Raw genomic sequence first — 16,471 nt, 5'->3', positions numbered from 1 at the left:
ATTGTGATCCTAGGAGACTCTGCCTACCCCTTGATGCCATGGCTCACGAAGCCATACATGGGGAGCCTTGATAGCAGCCAGGAGCAGCTCAACAAAAGGTTGCACCAGTGCAGAATGACTGTTGCGTGTGCTTTCGGCTTTTCTAAAGGCCCACTGGTTAAGTCTGTATGGGAAGCTGGATCTGACCAATGACAACATCCCTATGTTTATAGCAGCATGCTGTACCCTGCATAACATTTGTGAAGGGAAGGGTGAAAGTATCACTCAAGTGTCAGTGCCTGGATGCTGAATTTCAACAGCCAGAGACCAGCGCTGTGAGGGGGCAGCGCAGGGCCGTGAGGATCAGAGATGCCTTGAGGCAGCAATTCATTGCCAAAAGCAGTAATGTTTCATGTCTTGCACGGGAGTGCAGTGGTCCCAGTGCTATTCGGAGTCTGTGATTGCTCCATATGATGCACTGACTAGCAGTGCCTCTTGCTTCTCTGGGCTATGCTTCCTTTCACTTAATGCAATAAAGACTGCTTTCAAACAAAAAAAATGCATTGATTAATATTAAAAAAAAGGTTGGAGAGGCACAAATGGGATGACACATTTGTGCAGTGTGAGGGAAGGGTGGAGGGAGGTGTGGCAGGGTCCGAAATCATTACAGATTTGTGTATATACAGGTGTCATATGCAGCCTTGCTGTCTGGAGTGCGGTATAACTGGTGCTGCACCTCATCTGAGCTGAGCTGCCTGTAGATGGGGTTTGAGTGCTGCGGGTAATGGTTGGAGTCTGGAGGGCTGGACAGTGGAGGTGTCGGTGTTGGAAGCAGCTTGTGGCGATACGAAATAGCACAGTGGCCAAACTGTGTTGGAGGTGACATAGGGGCGCAAGGGAAAGAGTTTTGATCCAAGGACTGCAGCGGGGTGGGCGAGCATGAAGCTGCTCTGTATGCAGTGTTAGGAGCACCTGAATCGAGTCTGCTTGGCGTTCTCTAATGTCTAAGAGCCGCTTCGTCATTTTGCATTCAAGCTGCACTCTCCTGGCACGTACCCTCGTTTCGCTGTCCCATCACTTTTGCATTTTTTGATTTTCAGCAAAGGACTGCTTCGTAACATAATGCAGAAGGTCCTCCTTGCTTTTCTGAAGCCACTTCCACTCGGCCAGCGAATATGAGGAGGACTGTGATCCTGAAGTAGCATTTATGAAGCCAAAATGCAACATTTTACAGAGGCACCACTGTTAACACTAGACAGAGCAATGACACAGATGATCACAAAGACAATCACAATTCACTTACCTAGCACAAACACAAACTGCCTCTCCCAAGGTGAGGCCGGCTAAAACTTTGGACTTTTAGTCTGATCAGGGTTCATGGAGGCATAGAGCAATATTTCCTGAGGAGACTGAAACCAATGGGACAAACTCAAACCCTGAAAAAAATGGCCACTTCCCTCAAATTGACCTGGAGTTACCCTGGGCCAGGGGAATAGAAAATAGGGATAACAAACCACCACTCTTAAGAAGTCCCAGAGAGCGACTAAGGGTGTACTCTTAAACTTGAGATGAATGTTATTCACTCTAAGTTGTGTTTTAATTAATATCATCATGTTTAGAATAAAGAAGTTGACATGGGATGTTAAACATGTTAAATATTTTTAATTATTAATGGTTTTTATATAATATTATGCTGTAAAGTCTATTATGTACCATTGTCTCTATTCTTTACTGAACCTAAACGAAATGGACCCAAATAAGGTGATTTGCATGTTCTGATCCTTTTTGTAAGGCCTCAGATCCTTTCACTAGCCCATTCCACAGGGGTGGTGCATAAGCCAGAAAAGTTCCACACAAGAGCGGGACCTCTGACCTGCTTACATCTGTTAGGGATTCTTGAAAGGACTCAACTTACTTTTTTTTATAAGGTGAAACTTTTCCCCTTTGAATGTTTTGCTCTTTTGCAGTACTCAAGGCTCTTCAAATTTCTGCAAAAGTGTGTAATAACCAGCTCCCTCTGCCTGCCTGAGGCCACGTCTTCCCCACAGACCTTACAGTAGCACTACTGTAGCGCTGAAGATGCACTGCTGTAAGGTCTCTCGAATGGCCGCTCTAGCCTATTCAAGAGAACTCTCCTACCAACATCACCAAACCACCCCACAACGAGCATTTCCTACTCAGGTAGCCCTCACCACACTGGTTCTTTTGTTATTTTTTTTAAAGTGCTAGTATAGACAAAGCCTGAGTTGCATGCTAGCGAAGACACTCACTGCCTCAAGTCCTGCATTGTTTAAGAAAATTTCCGCTGCAGAGGTCCCTGTCCAGTTCAGGGCCCCTTGTGCTGGGCTTTTTACAAATGAAGAAGGAGAAACCACCACTGTCCCAAGGAGCTTATAAATCAACTGAAGATAAGACACAGCTACTGTGTGTGACAAACCTGAAAGAGGGAGACAGGAGAAGTGGAGGAGTAACAGCACTAAGAAAGGGGACTCCAGACTGCTGGGTGTGCCTGAAGTGTCCAGCCCTCACCTGGCTGTTAGAAGTATGTCCTGGGCCTGTAAAAAGAGGGCGCACATAAAGGGGAACTAGATCGGGTCTAAAGAGAATGGGCCATTGAGTGGCGGCTGCAGCAGACACACAGTTGGGAGTGCATGGCTCTCCATTAGTTTTGTAACTATTCTTTAGTTCTAATCACGCCTCCCTTCTTAAAGTGGAGACCGGGCCTCCTTCTTACTTTGCCCAACCCAGGCTACCAGAGGGGAGATGGGAGGAGAGGGCTGAGATAACAGGGTTGTGGTGAAGGGACAAAGGAGCCATCAAAGAGATGGAACAACTGGAAACACCCAAGGAGTTGAAAGTCTCAGGCAGTGCACTGGACTCCGAGAAGAGATTCCGACAGAGGTTTGAGATAGATCTATTCAAGATCTGGGCTTTTTGAGGAAGAAACCAGCAGACATTGAAATCTTTTTAAACATGTCAGGACTTGAGGTAGTAGGCGTCTTTACTAGCATGCAAGTCAGGCTTTGTCTACACTAGCAAGTTTTTCAATAAAACGTTTGTCGGTCACGAGTGTGAAATTACCAGAAGTGCTGATGTGGTCAGCGCTGCCTGAGCGGGAAACACTCACTGGGGGTGGTTTGGTGATGTCGGAAGGAGAGCTCTCTCCCATAGGCATAGAACGGCCATTCAGGAGACATTATAGTGCTGCATCTTCAGCGCTACAGCTGTGCCACTGTAAGGTCTGTGATGTAGACATAGCCACAGACAGGCAGAGGGAGCAGGTCATTACACAAGCAGCAAAGAATCCTGTGGCACCTTATAGACTAATAGACGTTTTGGAGCATGAGCTTTCGTGGGTGAATACCCACTTCGTCAGAATACCCACATGTATCTGAGGAAGTGGGTATTCACCCACGAAAGCTCCTGCTCCAAAACGTCTGTTAGTCTATAAGGTGCCACAGGATTCTTTGCTGCTTTTACAGATCCACACTAACACGGCTACCCCTCTGATACTTGACACCATGCAAGGCAGGTTATTACACACTTGTTCAGAATTTTGAAGAGCCTTGCGTACTGCAAAAGAGGAAAACATTCAAAGGCTAGAATTTTCTCCTTAGAAGAGAAAAGTAAGGTGAGTCCTTTCAAGAATTCCTAACAGATGCAAGCAGATCAATGGTCCCGCTTCTTCGTGGAACTTTCCTGGCTTATGCACTTGTCGTAGTATAATTCCCAATTCTGGACCTTAGCGTCCAGGATATGGGTACTAGCATGAATTCCCCTAAGCTTAATTACCAACTTAGATTCTGTAGCACTGCCACCAATCAGGAATTTTTAGGGCCTGATACCCTCTGGTCCCCCCAAAATCTTCCCAGGGGACCCCAAGACCCAGATTCCTTGAGTCTCACAACAAAGGGAAATAAACCATTCCCTTCCCCCTCCCTTCTTCCTCCCAGCTCCTTCCCGCCCTAGGAACACTAGGAGATCGCCTGATTCAACTTCTTGAATCACCACACCGAGAGGAGTGTTACCCTCCCCCTCACCCAGAGGCAATACAAGCTGCGTGAATATGACACAAAGAGAAAATTTATCCTTCCCTTCTCCCCACCAATTCCCTTGAACCTTAACTAGGAGAAAACATCAACAGGTCTTAAAAGCAAAACTTTTAATAAAAAAAGAAAGAAAAAAAGTAAAAGGTTTATCTCTGCACTTTAGATGGTAAACAGTTACAGGATCTTTCAACTTATAAACAATAGAAAGAAACTTTCTCCAGCAGAAACACAATTTAAGCTACTTCCAGCAAGTACACATATGTAAATGAAAAAAAAAAACAAATTAAAAGACTATGACCGCCTTTTCTTGCTCACAATTCTGAATAGATAAGAGACTGTAGCAGGGAGATTGGCAGTAACCTGGTTACACCTCTAGCCCCATCCAGGACCCAGAGAGAACAAAGCCAAACCCAAAACCCACAAACAAAGGGCTTCCCTCCACGAGATTTGAAAGTATCTTGTCTCCTGATTGGTCCTCTAGTCAGGTGTTTGCAGGTCACTGTTTGTTAACCATTTATAGGTGAAAGAGACATTAACCCTTAGCTATCTGTTTATGACAGCACTGCCCCGGTGGAATAGGCTAGCAAAAGGATATGAGTCTTTGCTCAGAGTCCCTTCAACCAGAGGCCTGCCTCACCTCAAGAAATCTAGTTCTTTTGTTATCCCTGTTCTTATCTTAGCCTTTACAACATCCTCTGGCAAGGAGTTCCACAAGTTGACTGTGTGTCATGTGAAGAAATACTTCCTTTTATTTGTTGTAAACTTCCTGAGAACTCGCACACACACACACACACACACACACACACACACACACACAAATATCATAATATGCAAAGAATTTAAACAGAAAAGAAACACAAATAAAGTGAAACCCTGTTGCCCTAAGATTCCAGTAACATTGTGACATAAATTTGCAGCACCAATGAAATGAACAGCATGTGCCTTAATCATAAAATGGAGGTGAAACATCAATTTGTTTAGCCTATAGGATTTGGGATCCCTCTGTCTCCAACGGAAGAAAACCAATATGAAAGAGAGAAACAATGACAGCATGTACATGCACAGATTCTAGTTGTAGACAAAACCATTGTATAAAAAGCTGTGTCCACGAATAGGCAAATTGAGCTCCCTCTGGGAGACTGCAGCAGGAACCATCCCTCTACTGCTAATCAAGCCATGAGAGATCCATCAGCCTCTTACACTGTTGTCAAGGATGTGAGTATAACTATCTTTGTAACTTGTGCATAGCTCTGTATTGAATTGCTATTTAGTTGGGTAATCATGACTTTAATTGTAACTGTAATAAAACTACTACAAGATAGATGACTTTGTGATTGCATGTGTTATCTGCCTGTGATTTCTTGTGTTCCTATGGGCTCCAGATCTAGAAACAACAGAAATAACCCTGCTCAACTTGTAATTAATCTCAAATTGAATAGAAGACTACACAGTACACACCTATTATTTCTCTGGGACCTTCTTAAGAGTGGTAGTTCATTGCCAATATTTTGTATCACAGTCCTTCTTGTTACCGCTGGTTGAACGGCTGTGCAGACTCAGGATGTGGCCTCAAAAAACCAAGAAGGGCCTTCTGCATGAAGTTATGCAGCAGTCTCTTGCTAAAAATAAAAAAAATGCATGAGTAACGGGACAGTGAAAGGAGGGTATGCACCAGGAGAGTGTGGACTGCTGGCAAGAAACCTCTGAGAGGCTCCTAAATATTAGGGAGCGCCAAGCAGACTTGATGCAGGTGCTCCTAGTACTGCATACAGAGCAGCTTCATGCCTGCCCCACCCCCCACAGCAGTCCTTGTCCCAAACCTCTTTCCTTTGCACCCCATGTTACCGCCAACACCGTTTGCCCATCATCCTGCTTCATATCACCTGCAGCTGCCTCCAACACGTACACCTTCACCGTTCAGCCCTCCAGACTCCAACCATTACCCACAGCACTCAAAGCCCATCCACAGGCAGTTCAGCTCAGATGAGGTGCAGCACCCGTTACACGGCACTCCAGACAGCAAGATTGCATATGACACCTGTAGGTACACAAATCTGTAATGATTCTGCACCCCCAAACACCACTTCCCTTCACCTTTCCCACACACTGGGTAGATGTATCACTTCATGTGAAACATTCTTTATTGCATTAAGTGAAAGAAAGCATAGACCAGAAAAGCAACAGACACTGCTAGTCAGTGTATCATATGGAGCAATCAGAGATGCCTACGAGCATTGGGAGCACTGCACTCCCATGCATGGCACCAAACATGACTGCCTTTCAGCAAGGAATTGCTTCCTCAAAGCATCTCTGATCCTCACAGCCCTGCGCTTTGCCCTTCTAACAGCCGTGGTCTCTGGCTGTTCAAACTCAGCCTCCAGGCGCTGAGACCCAGCGGTCCATGCCTGAGTGAAGCTTTCACCCTTCCCTTCACAAATATTATGCAGGGTACAGCACACAGCTATAAACACAGGGATGTTGTCATCGGCCATGTCCAGCTTCCTATACAGACCTCACCACCGGGCCTTTAAAACAGCCAAAAGCACACACAACAGTCATTCTGCAGCAGCTCAAGCCATTGTTGAACGGCTCCTGGCTGCTGTCAAGGCTTCCCATGTAGGACTTCATAAGCCACGGCATGAAGGGGTAGGAAGGGTCTCCCAGGATCACACTGGGCATTTTGACGATGGTGATCTTGTTGTCTGAAAAGAAAGTCCTGGCTTGCAGCTTCCTGAACAGGCCTGTGTCCTGAAAGATGCATGTGTTGTCCATCTTTCTGGACCAGTCTGTGTTAACTTCCAAGAAACGTGCACAGTTATCCACTAGTGCCTGGAGAACCATGGAGAAATACCCCTTCCTATTAATGTACTCAGAGGCTAGGTGGTCTGGTGTCAGAATTGGAATATGTGTCTCAACTATCACCGCTCCGTAGTTAGGGAACCCATCTGTGCAAAGCCAGTCACAATGTCACATACATTGCCCAGAGTCACGGTTTTTCTGACCAGGATGCGATTCATGGCCCTGCAAACATGCATTAACATGAATCCAATGGTCAACTTGGCCACTCTGGATTGGTTAGCGACAGATTGGCAGCTGTCTTGAGTAGCCAGCATCCACAGTGCACTCACCATGCACTCACACTTCATCAGCAGGGCAGCTCTCATTCTCATGTCCTTGAGCCACAGTATGGCAGAGAGCTCATCACACAGTCCTGTGCCAGTGCCTTTTCTCATACAAAAGTTCAGCAGCCACTGCTTGGCATCCCAGACATGCATGATGATATGATCCCACCACCCAGTGCTTGTTTTCCGAGCCCCAAAACTGGCGGTCCACTGTGGTCATCATGTCCGTGAATGTCACAAGCAATCTCGTTTTGTCTCTATTACAGGTGTCAACATCTTCATAGGACTCCTCATCCACACTTCCCATTTAAGGAGTAGCTGGACTGCTGTTTGTGACGTGTTAATGAGACCCATCAGGATATTCATCAACAGTCTGGGATCCGTTCCCACAGACTGAAAAGTTGGACAGAGTGTGCGGTACAAAAATTGTTGAAAGATGGCATCAGATTCAGATGGAAAGGATCAGACTGCTGGGATGAGAACCGATGCATGACAGGGTATTGACACAGGACCCAGGTTGCCCCAAGAGCCCCTGCCCCCTTCCCACAAACCTTAGCGGCTGAAGGAGAAGAGGTGCTCTGTGGGTTAGCTGCCTTGTAGCAGGGTGGTCACCCGCTCCTGCCATGAGGGGTTTAAAGACAGTCCTGGGAGAGGGCTGTGGCAGGGAAAAAGCTACTAGGCTGATTGGAGAAGCAGCCACAGCTGGGCCACGCCCCAATCAGGCCTCAGCTCGCCCTATATAAGAGGCTGGGAGCCAGGAACTCAACCGTCCCTCTGTCTCTCTCTCTCGGGAGAAGGGCCTGGCTGCAGGGAGCTAGAGACAGGGTACCTGAGTGGAGCAGGGCTGGGAAAAGGCAGAGGAGCTGGGGAGCTCCAGCCTGGAAAGCCCCAAACTGCCGCCTAGCATAAGGCCAACATGTACGGGGGTTGCAGAGGGCAGCCCAGGGGTAGGGGTAGGCCAAGGCAGCAGGTCCAAACCCAACCTTGCCAGTGAAGAGTAGGCTGATACTGCAGTCTGCCCCAGGGTGCGGGGGCTAGACGATGACTGGCAGTAGCCTGATACTGAGGGGAGGAGAGGATAGTTTGTGAGGCTCCCCAGAGAAAGGAGACCCTGAGAGAAAGGGGTTACTGCCAGGGGGCAGCACCCCAGATAACAGAGCACCAGGTCCGGGAGGGACACGGTGGCCAAGCGGCAGCAGGACACTGGCCTGCAGACGGCACTCCGGAGCCTGGACGAGCTAATTCCCAGAAGTGACCAGCAGGAGGCACTGCAGGGGTGAGCCCCCCACACACTTACAAGTGGTGGAGAATGTGGGCAGAATTGGTCTGGCCAGAGTAAGGACAGCGGAACTATTGCCCAGAGACACTGGAGTGACACAGGGGATGATGGATCCCAGGTGCACCCGGGTTTTCTATGTGGAGTTCCCAGGTGTAGTCCCTGGGTTGGCCCCAGTGTCAGCACACCAGAGGAAGGGGGCTGATGACCTGCAGGGGGGCTGGGAGACCCATAGAGGACTGTGGGAGATGCAATTGGCCCCCAATGGACAGATGGCCCAGCTGACGGAGGAGCAGAGGGCCCTGATAAGGGTCCTCCAGAAGGAGTTCAGGAGGAGCTACCGAGGGCGGGAGGAGGAGCCCAGGCCCAGGAGGCCTGGCATGGAACGGAAGGCGTGTGATGCCTGTGCCAGGTGTGGACACAAAAGGTGGAACTGTCCCTACTGGGCTGGGGGCAGGGTGCCTCACCCATAATAGGGACAGCGGCAGGTCCCTCTGGCAGTCTGCCGGGTGAGGGAAGCCAGGAGGCTGTTGCTGTGTTGGACCTGTGGGCGGAAGGGCCATCTATGGTGACAGTGCCCTGCCCCAAGGGCCATGGCCCAAGGCAACCCAGGGAGGCCTGGCCTGGCGAGGGACCAACAGAAGAACAGAAAGTCCCAGGCAACCCACAAGCAGGAAGCCTGCTGGGGCTGCCAGGATCTGGGCCATCTAAAGAGGCACTGCCACGTCAGAGGGACTGAGCAGTGGTAGGAGGAGGTGCCTGTCTGCCCGATGGGAACAAACATGTTGAAGGTGGTGGCTGGGATGGAGAGGACCCCTCAAGATGCTAGGACCCAGACCGTCGCCACGCCAGTTATGAACAGAGAGACCCAGACGGACTGGGCCCCGCAGAAGGCCGGGACCCAGGTGGTTGTTGAGAGAGTCGCAATAGGCACCCAGACCCTCAGGGAAGAGGGCCTGGCGGAGTCTGGCCTGTGCGCACATAGCTGGAAGCCTCAGAGCGGGTCCACCACAATGCTGAAGCGAGGGCTTTGTACCTCGCGAATGAGTATGCGGCTGTCACCAAGCAGGAGACCCGCTTTTGGAAGCAGCTGGAGGACTCCGGGAAGAAACAGGCAGCTCTGGAGGCACATGGGCGACTGGTCCAGGCCAGGAGACTCTCCAACCCTGAGGGGTGCTATCTTGAAGGGGGTGTGTGTGTAGTGGGGTGGTCACCCGCTCCTGCCTTGAGGGGTTTAAAGACAGCCCTGGGAGAGGGTTGTGGCAGGGGAAAAGCTACTAGGCTGATTGGGGGAGCATCCGCAGCTGGGCCACACCCCAATCAGGCCTCAGCTGGGCCTATATAAGAGGTGGTTAGCCAGGAGCAAGCAGAGTCTTTCTCTGCCTGTAGAGGGAGAAGGGCCTGGCTGCAGTCCCCCCAAACTGGCCCTCTGTAGAATTTTTGAAACCTAATGTGGCCCTCAGGCCAAAAAGTTTGCCCACCCCGTTCTATTTCCTAAACATCACTGGTAATTAACTATCTGGATTAACATAAGGTTATTATATATAAAGCAGTTAAAGAGAGGTCACCAGAAACTTTACGGAGACATATAGAAAATGATATTATTGCTCCCAAGTTCTATCTAATAATATTTCCTTTTCATTTCTGAATTAATCGAATAATGCCCTAGACAGGAAACCATTGGTTACACTGGTCACCTCTAACAAGCTGACAGTAAACGTAGACTACTAGAGTCATGAACTTCGTCCAGTTCTTTGATAATAAAAGTCTACATATAAAAGTTCCAGCCTACTTAAGGTGGAATGGCCATAATTACCATTTACATACTTTTCTAACCTGACTCCAAAGGGTGAATCTGGGTCAATAGGCTGCAAGTTGCTTAACTCTTTCTGGCCATGTGTCACACAACCCCTTTTACAAGGCCTGGGGCTGTTTGGTTTAGCAATCAGGAGACCCAAAATGGAGAAACTGGAACCAGAGTGCGCCCAAGGGGGAGCTCTGGGAAGGGTGGGCTGAAGCAATTGGAGAGTGTGGAGGAGCCGAACCAAAGCTAGTCTCAGGGCCTTGGTGCTTGGCGGGCAGGTTTCTGCTCCCAGAGGGAGGCACTAGAATGGAAGCTGCACCGCTAGAGTGAGCCTTGAAACCCAGAGGCAGAGGCAGGGCCTGAACAGTCTTGTTCGTGGGCCCCAAACACACTCAGCTGGTGAGCGTCCAGCTGCACAAGCTTCAGTGGAACTGTGACAGAAAACCTGGAGCAGCTACTCAGATGTGGAAGGGGAGTGGGCCTGGCCAGGGAGGTGCCACAAGGCATTTTCTTCATCCAAATGTGTCTCCTTTGCCTTCTGTGTTTCCCCAAGTGCTCTTGTTCCAGTATTAATCTATCTGGTCTTCCCTGAGGGAAATGTTCCTGGAACACACGGTGCCTGTTTGGGACCAGGGAGAGAGTTTGTGTCTCCCTTGGAAAGTGCTCCCCAGAACGGCAGAGACAGGGAGTCCCTGTTCCAGTGGGTTTTCTCTCATCTCGCTCTCTCTCTCCCCCACCCCCCTACTCTCTATCTTTCCTCATGTATTCAGGTCCAGCTCTCTCTTTCCTTTTTAACTCACCCATACACAAACGTGTCTTCCTCCATCTATCACTTCTAAGTCCCTGGTCATTACCAACTAGGATCCTGCAGCTGTGGTACCCTATAGATTAGCCTGCTTGCTTGCCTATATATCTTTTCTTATAAGTTTCTTATTTTCTAATGGATTTGGTTATTTGTCTTATTAATAAGTTTACAGATTAATATTGGAGTATATTTCCCCTGTAACACAAGGGACCTGCAGGCCACATCCTGTATGTTGAGCTAAAGCAGGTAGCAGAGATGAAAAGGTTTGGGGAAAAGTGCAGCCAGAACCTCCTGTGGAAGTTGTGGAAATGTAGGAAGAGGGGCTGCAACCTTGCACATTCTCCATAGGCATGCGCCAGGGTCTGCCTCATGCCACTAAATGGGCAGGCATCTGGAATGGGGGTGAACTGGGCCATGTACATGCCGGAGCTCATGGCTCCATGAAGGACCCACCAACCAATCACCTTGGTGGGCAATGGGATCGGGGTGGAGTACTTTCTGGCCCACCGGGTTTCCATGCACTCTGAAGGTGGTACTATATCCCACCACATGGTATCAGGTCATCTGAGGAAGTGAATTGTGCGGAGCATGAGCATGTAATGTTGTTCCCTTGAAGGAACTCAGAAATGAACTGGCTTCAGGTCATGCAACCCGCTTGGATCATAAAAGGGAGGGGGTAGAGGTAGTCATGGGACAGGAACCCAATAAAAAATTCCAGAGGTCCTGGGGTGTGTCATAGCATTCTTTCTCAGATCTGAACCTTAGAGTTCAGAAAATGAGATACTAGCATGAATTTTCCTAAGCTTAATTACCAGCTTAGATTTGATAGGCTGCCACCACCCAAAAATATAGTGTTTTGGGGCACTCTGACCTCCTCAACCTTCCCTGGGGACCCCAAGAACCCAGACCCCTTGGGTTCTTAAAACAAGGAGAAATAAACCATTCCCCCACCTTCCCCCTCTCAGAACTTCCCTCCCTGGGCTATCCTGAGATACTGATCTAACCTCTTAAATCACCATACAGAGAAGCATCTCCCTTCCCTTCCACAAAGCCCACGTCCAGACTAACCCGCGGCATCGGCGGGTTAAAATCGATTGCTCGGGGATCGATATATCGCGTCTAGTCTGGACGCGATGTATCGATCCCCGAGCGCGCTTACATCGATTCCAGAACTCCATCAACCCGAACGGAGTTCCGGAATCGACACGGAGAGCCGCGGACATCGATGCCGCGCCGTCTGGACGGGTGAGTACCTCGATTTTAGAAATTCGACTTCAGCTACGTTATTCACGTAGCTGAAGTTGCGTATCTAAAATCGATTTTAATACCCTAGTCTGGAAACAGATTCAAGGAAAACACAGAGAGATTTTATCTCTCCCTCCTTCTGTCTCCCCTACCCGTCCTGGTGAGTTATCCCAATCCCCTGGAATAACACAAAGGAAACAGAAAAAAAAAATCAATCAGGTTATCTAAAAAGAAATCTTTTAATAAAAGAAAGGAAAAAGTAAAGAATTATCTCTGTAACTTCAAAATGTCAATATACAGGGTCCTATAGTTTACAGATACCAGAAAGAGACTTTCCTCACAGTACCAATACAAATCAAAATATTCCCAGCAACTACACATATAAAAGTTAACCAGCCAGATCCACAAATGCAAATAGTGTAAAACAATTAAAAAGCCTAAACCGCCTGTTTTACTTACTATATGAAAAGAAACTTAGAGAGCCTGTAGTAATGTCTGGTCTCTCTCAGACCCTCCAAGAGAAGAACAAAGAACAAAGAACTCACACCCAAACTTCCCTTCACCCGAATTTAAAAGTATCTTGTCTTCTGATTGGTCTTCTGGTCAGGTGTCCAGTTTCCTGCTTGTAACCCTTTACAGGTATAAGAGACATTAACCCTTAACACTCTGTTTATGACAGGGTGAGGTTTGGATGGGGAGCATCCCTGTGGCCCACGGAGATGGGCAAAGAGGGAGAAGACCACTAGTGCTGCGTCTGTACTGATGGTGATGCACAGCCTGTCTCTATCTCCGGAAAGGGTAAGGGGGCTGCACGGAAGAGACCAGCTCCTAATGCATCAGGGAGCAGAGACTAAAACAACACCCGCTGAAGTTTGCCCAAAGACAGGGGAAATGAGACAACCCTTCGGCAGCAGTGGTATGGAATATGGAGAGGACAAATATAAACAGGGCTTCTCTCATCCCTCCCCTCCCACCTCCACTCTGTGCCTGTGGCCAAGGCTCAGGCCAACCTGAACTAAGGTCTTCTGCTGCTCCAGCCGGGGTGGCCTGGGCTCTTCCCCTCCCTTGGTGATTCCTATAGTGGCTGGAGGCTTGAACTTCTGCCAGGTGAAGCAGAGGCAGGCTGGGCTCGGGGCTCCTGCCCCCTTCCGCCAAGCTGCTTCACATCAATCAGATGAGGATTGGAATGTTCTGTTCATTCCCTCTGAAGCATCTGGCACTGGACACTGTCAGAAGACAGGCTACTGGGCTACATGGACCATTGGTTTTACCCGGAACAGCCATTCTGATCTTCTTATTTAGACCCCCGCTTCCTATTGGAACCCACTGTACCCCACCCCCCTCCCAGAGCTGAGATAGACCCCAGGAGTCCTAACGGGGTCTCTCTCTCCAAAGATCAGAGGGGTAGCCATGTTAGTCTGGATCTGTAAAAGCAGCAAAGAGTCCTGTGGCACGTTATAGACTAACAGACGTATTGGAGCATGAGCTTTCATGGGTGAATACCCACTTCGTCAGATGCATCCGACGAAGTGGGTATTCACACATGAAAGCTCATGCTCCAATACATCTATCTCTCCAAAAAGTTAGTAACAAAGTAAGAATAAACATTAAAATTTTAGCACTAACCAGTGACCTTAACTAACTTGCCATAAGACCTGAGAACATATTGGTTTTAGACATGACAGGGTTGCAGCTGACAAGGGGAGGGGAAGAAAGGAGCAAGGGACAGGGGCAGGGCCTTGGGCAGATGACACACAGTAGAGTCGAGACTTGACAGAAGAGATGAGGCAAGATTGCAATTTCAGGGATCCAACTGCCAGTAATTAGAAAGGTGGCAACCCAGTGTAGCGTGCATAGACTGACTCCCCAGTTCATCACATTGACACAGCACAGTAAGGACAGGGAAGGGTTTAATGTCTCTCTGTCTGTCCAGTAAGTGATTCAGGGAAGAGGCCCCATCACCATGCATGAAGCAGCTCTGCATGGATCTCAGTCTGAGAGCCAGAGCACAGGGAGAAAACATTTAGGTCTCTTTATGAGTAAAGAGCTGGAGCAGCCTGACCCGGATCTGTTTGGTTCTCACCCCATAGATGATGGGGTGGAGCACGGGGGGCACCACCAGATACATACTGGTAATGAGAACACGTAAATGCAGTGGCACTTTGTGGCCAAATCGCTGTGTGAGGGAGGAGAATAAATCTGGGATGTACAAAGCTACGATGGCACAAATATGAGAGATGCAGGTCCCAAAAGTTTTGAGCCGGGCATCCTTTGTGTGGAGACGGAAGATGGCCCGGAAGATCAGAGTATAGGACACAGCGATAAAAAATAAATCCATTCCTATCTCAGAGAAAAGATTAAACAGGCCGTAGTAACTACTGATGCGAATGTCAGTGCAGGCCAGCTTCACCACGGCTATATGCCCACAATAGAAGTGGGGAATGATGTTGGTTCTGCAATATGGCCACTGCTTCGCCAGGAAGGGATAGGGTAATGTGAGTACGCCACTACGGAGCATCACGGCCAGGCCTACCTTGGCCACAACAGAGTTTGTCAGGGTCATGGAATATCTCAGAGGATGGCAGATGGCCACATAGCGATCAAAAGCCATGGCCACAAGGATTCCAGACTCCATCGTTGAGAAGGCGTGGATAAAGTACATCTGAGTGAGGCAGGCACTGAAACTGATCTCCCTGGAATTGAACCAGAAGATGCTCAGCATTTTGGGTACAGAGGATGTGGACATGACCAGGTCAGTGACAGCCAGCATGCAGAGGAAATAGAACATGGGCCCCTGAAGGCTCGGCTCCATCTTCACGATGAACAGGATAGTGAAGTTCCCCAACATGGCTAAGGTGTACATAGCACAGAAGGGGATGGAGATCCAGATATGGGCTCTTTCCAGGCCAGGAATGCCCAGCAGGATGAAGGTGGGGGGGTTGGTGAAGTTGATTGTGTTGGAATCTGACATGGAGTAGGGGAGAAGGTGTCCAACTCTGATGCATAAGGGTGTCTCCTGCAGGTACCGTATTTTCTCCTGACTTTCTGTGTGTTCCCAGGATCTCGGGTGATGGTTGCAGTAGAAATATCTGAATGGAGAGACAACATTAATATGACACACTACATGCACTAGTGGAGGCTGTTCTCATGGGAGAAGCAGACTGATCACTCTTCACACACTGAAAAATTATGCAGAGAAAATAACTATGAACAATGTCCCTACTAAATCCAATTCCATATTTTGTAGTGCTCCCTGGATTAATAATTCCTACACTTTGTAATGGGGGAATCTTAAGAGACACCAGCAGGAAACAGAAGTGCGGATAGTGGTTATCCATCATTGTTCCTTAATGCAATGAGAGCCAGGCTAGGGAGCCCATACTGTGGGGAGTTCCCAATTCATCCATTTCTTTGAAATCTGAGTGGAAAAAAACCCAAACTTTTGGGAATACATGTGCTGGGAGAAACATCCCAACTAGAATATACTTCAGGGAAAAGACCTGGGACCCATTAATAGTAGCTCGAGAGAAACACCTTATCATTTGCAGTAGTGGAGAAATCAAAACAATGTTCCCATGACTAAGATATGAGATGGAGAGTAACATCTTCAGGAATGTCTTCAGTTTTGGTCTCCCAGTCTCTATCAAGGGTATAGCACATATAGAAGGGATTTCCAAGACAGGCTCTGAGAATGGAAAAGGCTGCCAATGTATAAAAGTCTGGGACTCTTTAGGTTACACAAGAGACAAAGAAGAAAGCATATGATATAGGAGAGGAAAATAAAAAATGAAACTGATTTACATGCAAATGAACAGTTCCCAATCAGTACTATCTATAGACACTTAGTGCTCCAAGGTGACAAATTCCCCAAAGCTGAGGAAATTTGTCAGCAAAACTGATTGAGAGGAAAAATTCAGACAGAAAAATATGAATGAAAATTGTTATTTTTTTAGATCAGTTTCTTAGCAGAAAAATCATATTTCCACCATCAACAAAGTGAACAACTTTGGGTAAAAACCCAATTCAGTGGTAAAGTGAGGGAAGCAATTGGGGGTGGGTGGGAGGGAGCAATGAGTAATAAAGAGGAAAAAGGGAAAATAGCCAAGAATAAAAATGTTAAGTTAAGAAAATTGATAAGGGATGTTAAGACATCAAGGAAGACTCCATGTTTGGCAGGGCCTCTGTCAATTC

General features: G+C 48.1%; 1 protein-coding gene across 1 annotated transcript; it reads right to left on the bottom strand.

Moving 5' to 3' along the window:
• Positions 1-14,303: 14,303 nt before the first annotated feature.
• On the bottom strand, positions 14,304-15,251 carry LOC127050163 (olfactory receptor 52E4-like). The gene has a single exon (XM_050951816.1). The coding sequence runs from the start codon at positions 15,249-15,251 to the stop codon at positions 14,304-14,306; it is 948 nt and encodes a 315-aa protein (XP_050807773.1).
• Positions 15,252-16,471: the final 1,220 nt, after the last annotated feature.

The sequence above is a fragment of the Gopherus flavomarginatus genome, chromosome 1, assembly GCF_025201925.1.
Source record: "Gopherus flavomarginatus isolate rGopFla2 chromosome 1, rGopFla2.mat.asm, whole genome shotgun sequence".
Classification (NCBI taxonomy): Eukaryota; Metazoa; Chordata; order Testudines; family Testudinidae; genus Gopherus; species Gopherus flavomarginatus.
The sequence above is the reverse complement of the archived record's forward strand: the minus strand, read 5'-3'. Positions and strand labels throughout refer to the sequence as shown.

Bases quoted from the DNA above. Each gene is read 5' to 3' on its own strand.
- LOC127050163 (XM_050951816.1), bottom strand. From the start codon at position 15,251: ATGTCAGATTCCAACACAATCAACTTCACCAACCCCCCCACCTTCATC.